Here is a 15,844-nt window from a genome sequence, read left to right as displayed (position 1 = left end):
TGTATTCAACAGATTGTGAGGGGGACCAGGTTTTGTATTTTGTGATATTTTTGTCATATTTTGTACAAACTGTGATATCTAACCCAACTCTACTCTCCTAACGCTGCTGATTCACTGCGCCTCATCGACTACATTGTAAGCCGATCAGAGTGCTTTTTACATTCCATAATCACTATCTGCCTAAGTCATCTATTTTTGACACTAAATACAAGATGAACCTTCAAATATGACTTAGGCCTGAGGCCTAATGGACGACTGTGTAATTCATATTGACATGAAGGCTCTGCTCTGACCTGGAGAAGCCAAACCAGAAGTTCCTTTCCTAACTGACTGAGGTAAGAGACTCAATGCTGGCCAACCCAGATTAAATATCAAGACTAGGCTGTGTACCTCTTGATTTGTCCACAAAACGCCGCCACATACATCCAGCACAGTCCGAATGGATCGGATGATGTAGAATGCATACTGTCTAATGAACAAACCTAGCTCCCCTGGACAGAGGGATGGGGTCGTAATAGGCTATTTGTCATCAGAAAGTTGAGAAGCTAACGCTGACTGCAGTAAAAGCAGAGCAATCTGCATCGACTTTGCCAACACTGTCGACTGGAGAAACACCGTGGAAAGGGGGAACCTGTTACTTTGATGTATTCTAATGAAGGCAGAGGGAGTTATTGCACTAATGAGATGGAGCTAGCATCATCGCCACCTGTCCGCCTGCACTATCGTGATCAAGTCAATACACGTCTTAGACAGGCTAGGCTAACGACTCCTGAGCGGCTAAGCTACGACGAAACACGCACAAAAATAAATCCACTGAGCCGAGCAGTGCGGTGTACACCATGACGAGTCATAAATGAGGCATTTTCATGGAAATAAACCGTCCACGAGGCAAAGGACTGCGGTTTTGAATATGTTACGCTTAAACCAGTAGCGGTTACCGATTCGAAGCAAAAAGCTGTTTAAACTTTTAAACTTGAAACTTTTTTTTTCCCAACTCTTTCCCAAATCTTTCCTCTGTCTGGCTCGGGAAAACAAAGGCAGCCCGGATCATGTATTCCGTACCATGTTTGGTCGTGAGTGAGTGGTTTGATGAGCCAAATGGCGAGAGGGGAAGACAGCCAATTTAGCAGCGGGTGTGTACGGGGGGGGGGGGGGGGCGGGGGACGTGACCGGCAATGCCTTCTCGGAGGCATCCGTCACACGCCACATCCACCACTCCTCGCATCGGCCCCGCTGACAATCAGCGCACTCTGACTCATTCTGTCCGTCTGCCTGACAGTCTCTCACTCTCTCGCTCTGGCTCTCTCCCTCCCCTCCCTCCCATCCCTCCCACAGCCCTTTCTCCTGTCCTTTTTTTTCCTCTTCCAGTGCGTTCACCATTTGCTCTTTACTCTTTACTTTACTCCCCAGATTTGGTGCTGAGGAGTTGCTGACGCCGGGCGTTTGGAGGCGACCACCGGGCTGACGCCGGGGCCGGCGCTGTGCAGGCTGGACTTGAAAGAGGAGGGGTCCCTACTGATCAAGCGTGGCCAATCAATAGCAGGCGTAATGGCGAGGCTTAGAGCCACGGCCTCTTAGAGGAGCCTTTGAAGCCATTATGTCCACGGTGCCGCGGCGCCCGCGCTGCTTTTCACGAGACAAGGGGAGAGGGAGACGCTCTGAAAGGACGTTCATAATGAGCGTGGTTGTGCTGTGGGTTTGTGTGTGACGAGTGTTGAGTGTTACCTGCCAGAGCGAATCATTCTACACACAGGACGGACAGGGAGGTAAAGGTGACACACACAAGAAACAGCTGGTGTCACCTGGTATGTCGACCGCCACCACCATCAGTATTATCTTCCTTAACACCATCGTCACCACCATCACCATGCTCATCACCGCCACCACCATCATCATTATCTTCCTTAACACCATCATCACCACCACCACCATCATCATTATCTTCCTTAACACCATCATCACCGCCACTATGCTCATCACCACCACCATTCTCATCACCACCGCCATGCTCAACACCACCACCATGCTCATCACGTTCATCATCCTCATCACCACCACCACCACCATCATTAATATCATCCGCAACACCATCGTCACCACCATCTTCATCCACATCCCCGTCGCCACCACCACCACCATCATTATTTTCATCCTCAACCCCATCAGCATAATCATCCTCATCATCCTCCTCACCGCAACCATCACCACCATCATCATCCTCATCCTAGGCCTGGGCGATGTGGCTAAAAGACGTATCACGATATAACTTGATCATATTGATCGATATTGATAACTATTGATAATTGTCATGACCTAAAAGGACTAGGAATGACCATGCTGGATTTAAACACTTCTGTTGAACACTTAATATGACCTTCCACTGTTCTTCATTGATAAATACTCCATGTCTCCATGTCGATACAACAATGAAAAACACTCAAATTTGTAAATAAGTAATTGTAAATAAGTATGGAACTGTGTTTGAGTAACAAACCCAGCTGCTCGATTCGGTGGTCAGGTCTCTTATTGATATATATTGCACATGTTTTATTTGATATTGATCAAAACTGATATTGATCAAAACGTATCACGATACGATCATTTATTGCTTTATTGCCCAGGCCTACCTCATCCTCATCCTCAACACCATCATCATCCCCACCACTCTCAACCCCATCATGCTCACCATCATCACAAACCACATCCACTATCATCACTCACCGTATTTATCATCAACCCCCCCCCCCCCGAAACACCACTCCGCCGCCCGTACCTCGTTCACAGGAGCGGCCCAGGAAGCCGCTGCCGGAGCAGTCGCACACGTAGCGGTTCCAGCCCTCGCGGCAGACGCCGTTGTTCTGGCAGGGGTTGCTCAGGCACTGCTTGGGCGGCTCCTTGGAGCACGAGGGCTTCACGCCCGCCGCCTTCTGAACCTCGGCCAGCCGGCGCACGTCCTTGGACTGGCCGTCGATGAACAGGTCCCGGATGCAGCCCACGTAGCCGTAGTTGAGCAGCGCCGTCCACACCTCGGTGGGGAACACCAGGCCCATCTTGTTCTCCGGCAGGCCGCCCAGGTACAGGTTGTCGTCCAGGTCCAGGATCTCGCTCTCGCCCGGCGCCGTGTAGGCGGTGCGCAGGGTGTTGATGGAGATGGTACCTGAGCACGACGCAGAGGTAGAAAAGGGGGGGGGTGTTTACTATTCGGCCTGTGCTTTAAAGAGCTGCTTCTCTTTCCAGAGCCAACCAACAGTAAATTTGGGTCATTGGTGAGCAGGTACATGGGTTGGGCGACTTGCTCAAGGATGCCCGCAGGCAGACTTCAGACTATGGCGTTTTGAACCCAGATCCTTTTTTACGCGTGAAGAAATACAACCGCAATGTCATTTAATCCACAGTGGCACCGAATGAGTCCAACAACAAAAACAATGGCACCGTTCGTTTGTCGAAAAACACAGCGCAAGTGAATTAACATGTGAATAAGCTCTATTAACATGAGGCCGGGCTGATGAAGAAACCAGCCCTAATTACTGTTAATCATCCGGACAGGTGGAGAGTATCTCCATTTACAAAGACTGATGGCTGTTGATAAAACACATTCATCACAGGTGAGGTGGTCTATTAGCGGCCTAATCTGTGATCCCTTAGAGTATCCTTTTCATTTTCCTGGGGATTTCCTACAATAAATCTCCTTTATCTATACAGCAGTGGTCATAAAAAAAAAAAATGGAAAAGAAGAGAAAAAAAAGCGGTTTCCCCCCCCCCCTCTATCATTACACCCCACGAAAGAAAAGCAAAAAAAGGTATCCATCTTTTTGAACGTGATTAACGGTGCGCGGGCAGTTTTTTCCCCGCTGTCTCTCCCTCCGTTTGGCTCTCTCGACACACACAACCCTGTGTTTGTGTGTGTGTGTGTGTGTGTGTGTGTGTGTGTCTTGCGTGTGTGTTGCCCCGTCATGATTTATCGCACTCATTCAGCTTTAATTCCCGATCTGGAGCACAGTAAACAACGGCAGACATGCCTAGACTGCGAAAGCCGGGCAGAGGGGAGCCGATGAGGGCCGTAGTGTGGGGCTGGGGCTGGGGCTGCGGGTGATTCATTTGTCCATGGTTCCGTTACTCTGAGTGGGGGCCATTGTGGCCCCTCTAATTAATGCCTGCCCGCCGTCTCTACTAGCCATCCCAGTCATCGACACCATCGGTAGCCGGAAAAACAGGTCTCTGCCACTCACTGCTACGTCGCCTGACTCCGGGGGGGAAGTATGCCCGACTGCCGGGGAACAGGGACGACAGCGCTGGTGTCTGGTTGTACACGGCGTGATATTTTTATTGAGACGCAGGTGCTGAGACACAGAGGGATTCACACACCTGAACAGGCGGCCATTTCCGCACCTTAAATGAGGAGCCCCTAGCTGTCAGATGGTGTCGCTTTCACCTCCCCACAGAGCCTCCAACAAGCCTGTCCTGTCTCCTCTCCCCTCAGTGGTCCCCCCCCCCCCGTCTGCTCAGGACATCCACACAAACCCCCCCCCCCCCCCCCCCCCCCCCCCCGAAGCTGGAGAGACCTTAAATGTGGTGTTGAATCTCACTTCCACAGACAGAGTTTATTTGAAATTAGCTTGTTCACTTAGTTCTTTGGTTTCATTGCGGTATGTTGATTATTTTCTGCCTACTTTAAATGTCATATTCCCTTGGCTAATGAAAACAACATTTTGTTGGCTTTTATTTTTTAATTTGGCTGCATTCTTTCACCACTGCCTGGAGAACATTCATCTCAAATTAAGCACGGGTTATTTAATATTTTCAGGAAGTACAATAACAATATTATAATGGCGGTGATGAATGTCAAATCGTCATTGTCAACAAAGACAGTTCAATGGATACACCACAAAGATAGCCTGTTATGCATTGAATAACGCATCACACAGTGTGAAAGCAGGAAGAAAACAAAGACCACTAGTTCCGGTCACATTCTCAATAGATTCAATCAAGAAATTGTCAAAGAGTCTCATATAAATATTATAACACAATCAAAGCAGGAAGTTTGTCTGACGAATAGTTAGTGGCGAATAATAGTTAAAAATCACAGTATAATGTGTGTTTGTGTGGAAAAACTGCAAACTCTCGTTGAATGAACTTAGATGAACTTAGATCAATGCTCGCCATCATCAACCCTGCTTTCTCAACAATGATTCGAAGAATAACCATGTTCTCATAAAACACAACGCAGAAGCTTGTCAGATTTAAGTTTCCCTCCATCCACAACGAAGCATAACCAACCCAAACATGAACCAAGGGGAACTCTAAGTGGAAGCCAGCTCTCCTCTTCCTGCCTGTGCTCCATTTCTCCAGCCAAGGTGACCCAGCCTCTCTTGCGCGACCGCTGGAGAGAAGAAAGACGAGGACCCGGTGCACAGTGATTAACCTGGCCCTACTAACATGTTCCCGCTTTTTTCTCCCAGGGTCTTGGCCCCCGGCATCTGTTCCTGCACCTTCCTTCAACCGCACTGCCCCTCCCTCCCTCCCCCTCTCTGCAGCACCCACCCTGGCCACAGCTGCCGTGACAGCACCCCACACTTGGCAGGGCCCACCCGTCACAAAGCCAGAACAGCTCCCTTTAGGTTACAGCTAACGAGCTCACTACATCAAACTCATTAGTGGCCAAAGACTGCCTTCCCCATTAGAGCCTGGTTTGGCCAGGTATACGACGCGCACTGTCATCACCCGTCCATGTGATGAGTCGTTGAAAAAAAACGAAGAGCGAACGAGAGCGCGCGAGAGAGATAGCGAGAGATAGAGGAGAGAGAGAGAGAGAGAAAGAGGGGGGCCGCAGCCTCGAGTGTTGTTGCGCGATTTCAATTAGCAGTCACCGACAGAACGGCCTTGAAATCTCCGTGCCAGATCAGGAGAGGGAGAGCCTTGACCACTTTGTTCCCTGCTCCACAAACATGGAACAAATTGAACTTGTCAAGCCTAATTGAGAGTCCCTCTGCCTGCGGGCGCCCTCGGAGGCCCCCTGAAGCGCGGCGTGGAGCGCTCCCGTCCCGTCGCCTGGTGTGTGTGTGTGTGTGCGTGCGCGCGAGAAGGTCCGCCGGTTCTTCGCGGAAGTCGGTCTGCGGTCACGTTTCTCTCAATAGACGCGCGCTCAAGATAAGAGGACGCGCGTCAGCCTCCTCCGGGCTCTCGTCTTGTGAGAGCCCGCGCCCGCGCTGTGCTTGTCAAAGCGCCGTGAAGACGAGTGTAAACACAAGTCAGACTCCCGGCACTCTCAGAGAGCACTCTGCTCAGACTCCCATGAGGCCTTCGACACGCGGGTGACATGAGAGGAGCGACGGCGGAACGCTCCAGCCTTATTTATAGCCCAGGGAGGAGGGGAGGGGGGGGGGTCTGGGGGTTTTATATTTGGGACGCCGCGGCGCACGAAAGAGGAGGAGGAGGAGGAGGAGGAGGAGGAGGAGGAGGAGGAGGAGGAGATGGCAAGCGGACGAGATGGGGACACGGAGATTAAGTAGTAGTCTGGGAAGAGACGGGGGATGAGTTGATGGAGGTGGGCGGGGGGGCGGGGGGGGGGGGGGGGGTGGAATGACAGATAAGACAGAGTAACAAAAAAACGAAAACATAAAAAAAATAAAAAAAACAACTAAGAAATGCGAGCGCGAGTCGGGAGGGGCGGTGCGCGGCGGGAGAGAGCCGATTGGACGGATGGCGTCCCGCGATAACCCAGAAGGAGCAAAACAAGGTGGGAGAACGAAAGATAGAAATCACCGGCTGAGACCCCGACACATCTACAAACACATTCGTCATTACCGTCTCTCCGCCTTCCAGTTGACACACAACTGTATCCACCATTTTGGAGGGGAGGAGGAACCAGGGATTCTGTGTTGAAGTGGCAAGCACTCCACACACACACACACACACACACACACACACACACACACACACGCACACACACACACACACACACTCACACACGCACACACACACACACGCACACACACACACACACACACACACACACACACACAGTGTGGGCACCAGCAGCCAGAGACTCCACTTGGCATGATGTCCTCTAGTCCCACTCACACATCTCCCCAGCATGCTGGACGGAGAGGGATTACTACAATCCAGTTAGGACGATACGGCCAAATCTCTACATGTGATTGGATTCTCTGGAGTCGGTGGCCCCGCCAGCCAGTCAACCAGGGAGATAGGGTTTGTGCGTGTATGTGTGTGTGTGTGTGTTCACATGTGTGTGTGTGTGTGTGTGTGTGTGTGTGTGTGTGTGTGTGTGTGTGTGTGTGTGCATGCGTGTGAATGCGTGCGTGCGTGTGTATGCGTGCGTGCATGTGTGCGAGTGTGTGTCTTCATGCGTGTGTGTATGCGTGCGTGACTTCATGCGTGTGTGTGTGTGTGTGCATGTGTGTCTGCATGCGTGTGCGTGCGTGCGTGTGTGTGTGTGTGTGTGTGTGCGTGCGTGCGTGAATGAACCCGCTGCCGTTCATGTGTGCCTCTCACACTAAGTGGCGGAGGGGGGAGCCGTGCACAAGCAGCAGCCGTGTAATACGTGGTGATGAGTGAGCCAGGCCACTCCCAGCCATCAGGCTGCTCACTTAAGAGCACAGCGACTCCAGACTGTAATGCGTTGAGGTTGGAGGATGTTGTCTGAGAGCAGAGGAGGGCCGGGACGGGACGGGGGGGGGTGGGGGGGGGGGAAGGGGGTGGGGATTCCATTTGCTGACAAGGGAGCAGAACTTAATGGGAGAGAGGGGATCGTTACTGGCTATTGGCCCTGAATGCATGAATGAAAACAAGGCTTTTCGCCATTTCAACGCAGCGCGATGGATAGTGATGTCCGGGTGCTTCTGTAGCACTTTGGGTGTCGGGGTTTCAACGCGGTCGCTTTCCGGAACGGTGTCAATAAAACTATTTTATTATATATATGTTTTTTTTTACAAATGAAAAAAAAAGTCCGGCCAAACCATATGTTTCTGACTCTGTAACTCCTGGGATTTTGTGCGGATGTGGTAAATTCATTCCTTTAAAATAAATACTTTATTTATACAGCATCATAAATGTTTTACTTAGTCCTATATGGCCAACGTGTGCGTGTTTGAATGCCAAAGCATTGCGCCGCGATGCAAGCGACTGATATGTCAATCTAGCAGCCTTGGACTGGCGGGCATCCCTATATAGAATACAGCCTATATTTTATTTAGCAAGCTGCACATTGAATTACTGTATGTGAATATCAGATGAAGAGATTTGATACATGAGAAGAGGACCGGGCTAGCATAGTTGAGATACGCTGCCATTTTGAAAATATATTTCACAGATCAATCAAACTGAAAAATGTCAACGGCATACATTTAATTATGCCATGCTATCCCTTCTAAACTTTTCCAACTTTAAAATAAAAATGGTAACGTATATATATATATACATTTTATAATATATTATGGCAGATCTGCTCACATTTGTTGATTCAGTGAACAGGAAGAAGCATATAGGAAACAGGTCCGGTCCTCATTACTAACACATGAATCTTTCCCCCAGAAGCGCTACATTGGTATATGGAGCGCAGTGCATGCTGATGCGTCCATTCACTGAGCAATGCAGCATTGAAGACGAGACCACACTCGAGTCAATTACCTTCGTTTATCTCTGGGATTGATCTAAAATGGAAGACGAGGCTATGGCCAATCAGAATCACCTCACACAAAATCTATGGCCAATCAGAATCACCTCACACAAAAAACAACCTAACTTGACATATGTATACTATGTAGGCTATTTTTTTTAATATGTAAGTGAGTCTGTGGGCTTTGAAATGTTTTTGAAAAGGACAAGGCCAGCACAGTTCTGTATTTGTATTTCTATTCAATGAATGAAAGTAAACTGTGCCAAGGACAGACCTGAGACCTGTTTTGTTGGGACAGCTATTGTCGTCTACGCCGTGAACGGCAACGGTCCGTCATTCACAAGACAGGCAACAATTAAATACAAGCGAAAAAGTTAGAAAAAAAATAGAAAAAAAAACGTACAATACGAAAGCCCCATAGTCATATTTTTATTAGTTTTAATGTTGTTTTCGTGGGGCACTTTCCTGTCTGCCATGTTCATACCGTTCCTGTGTTTAATGTCTGAGCCCGGCAGGACACTGAGGCTATTTAGTTTTTACATTTGTTCTTTGTACCTGTGTGTATATATGCTCAACCTGGGGTTATAGATATTTCTAAATGTTATTAGCGCACAGCTCAGCATAGCAGCTCATAGTAATTCTCTCAGTCCGGTGGAAAGAGATCCGCTCCTGTTTCCATGGAAACTTAGAAAAAGGTGGCAAGAAAACCAATCAGAGCTAGGTATACAATGTATGATACTGTGTGTGTGTGTGTGTGTGTGTGTGTGTGTGTGTGTGTGTGTGTGTGTGTGTGTGTGTGTGTGTGTGTGTGTGTGTCTCTGAGCTTGTATGTATGTATGTATGTATGTATGTATGTATGTGTGTGTGTGTGTGTGTGTGTGTGTGTGTGTGTGTGTGTGTGTGTAAAAGGCGTGATAACCAAGTAACACAATTAACACTGTTTAAGTTTCTTATAAGCTTACAGCCTTACAGTAACAGTAGTTTTAACACACATAATTGGATGTTGTTGTTGTCGGTTCTATGGTAAAGGAAGTCTATATGTTTCACTTTTAGTCTTCACTTACATATTTCCAGTTCAACGTCATGCTCATTAAAGCCACACTCCTCATTAACTCTGGTGTCTAAAGCTAGCGGGCTAACAGGGTAGACTGCCATTCGAAAAACATGCAAAGCACTCACACATCTGCAGTTACAGTTAGCTTAGCATCACATGGCCCTGGCTGATGGTATTACCAATGAGGGCGGGGTAACCGCTGTTCTGGAAATGCATACGTCTCTATTTAGGGACCCTATGCTGTGTTCTTTTGCGGGGGTAATGAAACAGTTGATCTAATTTCCACCTCTTGAGAGGAAGTGGTAAACATGGTCAGGGAGGTATATCTAATTTGCAGAATGACATAGCATGGCTTTGGCTCTAAGCACACAGTAACAAATTGCTGCTTGGATAAGCAAATCAACTGGGACCAGGCAGTTCAACACACACACACACACATACACACACACACACACACACACACACACACACACAGGCAAGCACCCTCCCCGCACACACACACACACACACACACACACACACACACACACACACACACACACACACACACACACACACACACACACACACACACACACACACACACACAAACACACGCGCTTTGAGGACACAGTAATGGAGGGGGCACGACTGCCTTTTGGCGAAACAGAACTCAAGTGTATGCCTGAAGCAGAGATTCCTTCAAGGTTAATGTGCGCAAATCCTTTTATAAATGATATTTATATTGATACATAGTCCTATTTAAAAGGACCATGACAGATCAGTTCAATATGACCAGATCAGGTCATTATGATGAAATAGCAATTTTACAATTCAGCCTAGAGACTTTTTTCACTGCAGTTGCATCCACATCCTTATACTTAAATAGTAGCAGCAGTGAAAGTAGTCGAAGTAAAGTAGTAGAAGTAATAGTACCAGTAGCAGTAGAAGCAGTACCAGTTATTCGTAGTGGTAGAATAAGTGCATTTAGTAGCAGTCGTAAGAGTAGTTCTAGTAGTAGTAGTAGTAGTAGTAGTAATAGTAGTAGTAATAGTAGTAGTTCTCAGTAGTAGAAGTTGCAGTATAATAGTAGTAGAAGCAGTACATATATTGGTAGTGGTAGAAGAAGTGCATTTAGCAGCAGTCATAAGAGAAGTAGTAATAGTAATAGTAGTAGTTCTCAGTAGTAGTAGTTGCAGTATAATAGTAGTAGAAGAATTGCACAAATTCATAGTGGTAGAAGAAGTGCATTTAGTAGCAGTAGCTGTAAGAATAGTAGTAGTAGTAGTTCTTAGTAGCAGTATAGTAGTAGTAGTAGTAGACGTAGCAGTAGTAGGAGCATCAAATGGAAGAGGAGGAAATCCTCCACAGTGAGATGAACTATTGCTGTGATTGAACATGCCCACGTTTGTCCACGGTGGATATAAACAGCAGCACGCGGCAGTGTTGGAGTGGATCTGGCGCCGAACATTTCACAGCGTGCCTCCCACAGAGGACTGCAGGCCAAAATAACTTTGGACAGATAATTAACTCAGCGCTGGAACTCGTTCAAAAGAGGTAACAGTCAATTGTGTGCGTGTGCAGCTGCATTTGTAGAGTTAATTGTGCGATCCCCGTTACCTATTCGCTAATCTGGGATCCAACAGTCCTACCATGCTGTAGCAGAACTTCTGGGGAGAGACAGCAAAGAACCTGGGTCGGAAAGCAAAAAGCTGCAAGGGCCGGAGTATTGCCTCGTTTGCTCCTCCGTTATTGAGACTATGCTACCGACCACAACCCATTACTACTTTTGTGAGTTGAGTTGAGTTTGTGTTCGCTAATTCTGCACTTACAGATCCCCGCCTCCAGCAACGTGATTGGTCGAAAACAAACATGAACCGAAGCAAAAGGAAAATGGCCACGTTCCCCCAGATTTGACTTCCTCTGTCGTTAGACTTGAGTTATGAATCGAAAAGTCTGATTATTGACAATAGCTATGCGCTAACTCGTGGATCAGCAGGCGATATTCTTGTTCCAACAAGACACGCTGACCCTTCCCGTGCAACATGTCTTGCTTATGGTTGTAACCCAGAACGGCGCTTCAATCAGCCACATTCAGCACAGAACAAATAAGGATAAAAGGATCCATAAAACCATCTCCAGAACAGATAGTTCCAGAAACCATGTAAGCAGCTCTTAGCAGCGCGCTACATTTACAAGTAAGCGGAGACGTGTGCGCAGGTTAAGAGTTGAACTGTGTTTTCAACCAGATCCCTTTGGTGTTGATATTTCTCACACATTTACAGTTGTGACAGCTTAGGAAGCACTATGACAACACTCTGCTCTCTTTGGAAGCCTTGTGGGAAACGCAGAAGATGAAAGTACTATGTATATAGTAGCCAAATTAACCTTGAGGCAGTGTCCCGCTTTTTCAGGCAATAATGTACGACTATTGGGTAGGGATTTGACCGAGGTTGCTCAGCCAACACCCAAGCAACATTACCGACAGTGTGAGCCATTTTCATCAATAACATGCTTGGTGTGCTATTGACTTGATCAGCCGAAATTTGTATATTCTGCCGCACAGCTTGGAACATATTGTTTTTCGGGTTGTCGAGGAAACATGTGGATGACATGGCCGTTGTTGTAAACGTTGGATTTGTTGCGGACTGTTTACGAACTGTGAGACGCCAGCGGTGTCGTTAATGGAAAAAAAAGAACGCACACCCTTGGAACGTTAATGACCAATCAGAATCAAGGACTAAACAACGCCGTGGAATAAATACACACGCATATTTACATGGCATCCCACATGAATTAACAGGCCCCCCCCACCGTTCACCAAAACAAAAACAAAACAAAAAAAAAACAATCTCTTCCTACCCGATCTGCCGTCGCGCTGGAAGTCCACGTGGTACCACTCGCCGTCGTTCACCTTCTTGTTCACCGCCTTGGTCTTGATGGTGCCCGAGCCCATGTCCAGCAGCAGGTACAGGTGTCCGTCCAGCATCTCGATGGCGAAGAAGTCCACCTTGAGCGTCTGCGGCCTCTTGGAGTCCTTGGGCAGCTGCTGCTTGGGCTTGCCGTGGCTGAAGAGGAGCAGGCCGCTGGGCTCGGTGGTGCGGAAGTCGAAGCTGATGGAGCCCGTCTTCTTGGCGTTCCACTTGTTGAGCACGATGTAGGACTCGGGCGTCTCGAAGGTGATGGGGTCCAGCGTGGCCACGTTCTCGCACTTGAAGGCCACCATGCCGTGCACCTTCATCTTGGGGTCGCCCTGCTTGGCCAGCCGCGAGAGCTCCAGCCGCACGTCGTTGTTCTTGTACACCACCTGGTGGTCGGGGGGGGGGGCGGGGGGGGGGGGGGAGAACGGGGGGGTTAGCGCCACGGCGATACCGTCTATTAGTCATTTAACCTTTGTTTGAGAAGCTTTTTACAAGAGAGACCCGTTAGTTTAGTTAGTCATTAGTCATTACTCATTATTAGTCTCAAGGCTTTAGGACTTTCATTCATGAATGCAGCTCTTACTCTTTCTCAGTGGAGCTGAGAAAATGCTGTTCAGCCATAGCCGTGTTTTTACCTGCCTGAAGCCTTGTGGTACCTTACACAGCCGCCTGCCAGTGTCATGTACACACCCAGTGCCAATGATTAGGGAGATTCACTTTGACTTGTACCTTCTACATGGGGGGACTTACAGGTTGTTATTAAGAGAGGAAGACAACGCTGATAGCCTTAAGAGGAGCAACACTCGGAGTCGAGTGTTCCCCAGGTGAATTGTGGGAGGTATATGAGGAAGAGTGATAAAAAGCCAAATCACTGCCTACATTGCAGGTGTGAAGGTAAAAAACGCTGATCAAGGTCCCAGTTGGCGTCTCAGATTAGAGTCGGGGGAAAAAAAGCTGTCAATGATGGATGGGCCTCTCGCAAGCCACTTAAGAAGGGCCAGATTAATCAAGTGTTCTCACACATACATAAACACACACGGGCAGTAAATAAACCAAGAGGAGGCCACTTCACAATAGAGCTATTAGGGAAAGAAAGATGAACAGCAAGGAGCATGAGTAATGGGATTCAACTGAATAGAAAGAAAAGGAAAAAATAGATAAATGTACGCTCCGATGATTGGCCGGTAATCTCCAACAATTGCAGTGGGCTCGTCAAACTATAAAATGATTAGTATTGGCAATAGCTCACTTACTGAAGTGTATTAGCACTATGACCTGCAAGGCGCCATTCGCTGTCAAGTAGACAAATGCACAGACGGCCGCACGCCTTTACAAAGGATGAGCTGTAACATCATTAAATGCCTGATCGACCATAAACGAGCCGCATTATCATGTGCCTTACTACAGATAAAGAGACTGAACAATTTGCCTTCCCTGATCATTTTTAATTACGCTCTTTAGTTTCAATGGTCACTTCAGTGCCAAATTGTGTATTAAATTCTCACAATCGCACACTTACACTGAACACAATGCAATTATACTTGTGGCTGGCAGCGGGCCACCATATACATAGGAGTGATGACTCCCCTGAATCTTAATTTTACTTCTAAAGCATTCCTAACAGCCTCTCTGTGAAAGAGCAGCAATTTACGTCAAGCACAAAAGCCCGGCAATTTGGGCGGAAAAATCAAGTAAGAGCACTAATTAGAAAGAGTCTAACAAAAGTGAAGGTTGTCCATGAAGCAGCCATTATCCACTTTGGGGGATGAAGGAGCATTGGGCCAGCGCTGTGGCCAAAATCCACTACACTACACACTAACACTTCACTTTGATGAACATTAAAGCCTTTGTTTGGCTTTTTTATTGCAAAATGGGCATTTGAGAGAATGTCAAATCATTTACATGTGAACATGATGCTGCTTTGAAAGTATTATTATATTATATCTGCGCCAGGTGGTGGAATGTGTGAGAAACTGTGTGCACCTGCAACGTGTCAATCTGTTGGCAGAGTGATAATATGATGAGCACTCAAACACAGAGCAAAGCACTTGACATGTGTCAACAGTTGAAACAGGTGAAATGCCGTCCAACTCGCTGGAGGTGTGTACATGTACGTCTGTCTGTCTCCCACCCAGCTATCTATCCACGCATCGCATGTGCTTTGAGTCTAATTGAAGATATTTGTCTCCAATACAATTTAACTCTACTTCTATCCACCTTATCTTCAATGTATCTATCAATCAATGTATTTCTATCCATCTATCTATCCATCTGTTTATGCACCACCAATCAATCCATCTAGTTCTCAAATACAGAGTTTCTGGCAAAACATGCTCTCCTTTTCTTACTCAACATCCTGTTTTGCATCTGGAAACAGGGACACTTCCTGTGGGATTGTGTGTGTGCTTGCAGCTTACCACTTTCGATTTTTGTCTTACTTACATGCAACTGTGGTCGTACAGGTAAAAGCACGTTCACAACAGTGCACAGAAAGGACGAGTGCTCCCCCACTTGATTTATGCGATAATGGTAATGCTGTAAAGCTTTGCTTTACTTTGTATTGTTCTAGCATCCGGCCAAAACGATAACTCCTTCTTGCACTCATCCTTCCGAAAATCATATATAAATCATTTAGAAACCACACCAGCAAATGGCAACACTTCATTTCTTATTCTAAAAGCTTGTGTTATTGGAACGCATGGAGAGTGAAATAGAAATACAAACAAATAGAAGACTATCCTACTGCAGAGGGTGTGAGGGAGGCCATCCCCAAGGCCGGGCGGCAGGGCCTGCCCACCGCACAGACCCAAGACATACGCATAGGAGGTGGACCAGATAACGCCCATGAACCACAGCCCGAGTGTGCTACATGTGTGCTACATGTGTGCTACATGTGTGCTACATGTGTGCTACAGCCCATGTGTGCTACAGCCCATGTGTGCTACAGCCCATGTGTGCTACATGTGTGCTACATGTGTGCTACATGCGTGCTACATGCGTGCTACATGTGTGCTACATGTGTGATACATGTGTGCTACAGCCCATGTGTGCTACAGCCCTGTGTGTGCCCCTCATGCCCATAGGCCCTTTAGCATCGAAGGAGCTTTTGTGTTTGAGTGATGAGCTCCCTCTGTCACATGTGACCCAGTCCTGCATTTGTATTCAACCAGCCTCGCCTGGTGACATGCTGGCCATTAGGCGGTTCACAATGTCTTTCATCATCACCCGTTAGGTGCAGGAATGGCAAATCTGGTG

At 47.6% G+C, this 15,844-nt stretch overlaps 1 protein-coding gene across 3 annotated transcripts in view; it reads right to left on the bottom strand.

The window, feature by feature from the left end:
• The window catches only part of nrxn1a (neurexin 1a), a gene marked incomplete at its 5' end in the record, with an annotated part of 227,275 nt that overhangs the window by 142,572 nt on the left and 68,859 nt on the right, over positions 1 to 15,844 (bottom strand). For all 3 annotated transcript variants that reach the window (XM_084470078.1, XM_084470079.1, XM_084470077.1), the window contains 2 exons: positions 2,774 to 3,157; positions 12,531 to 12,975. In XM_084470078.1, coding sequence (XP_084326204.1) covers positions 2,774 to 3,157; positions 12,531 to 12,975 — 829 coding nt within the window. The remainder of the gene's footprint in view (positions 1 to 2,773; positions 3,158 to 12,530; positions 12,976 to 15,844) is intronic.

Source organism: Micromesistius poutassou, assembly GCF_964030765.1.
Source record: "Micromesistius poutassou genome assembly, chromosome: 7".
NCBI lineage: Eukaryota > Metazoa > Chordata > Actinopteri > Gadiformes > Gadidae > Micromesistius > Micromesistius poutassou.
Note: the sequence above shows the minus strand (reverse complement) of the source record. Positions and strands in the feature narration are given on the sequence as shown.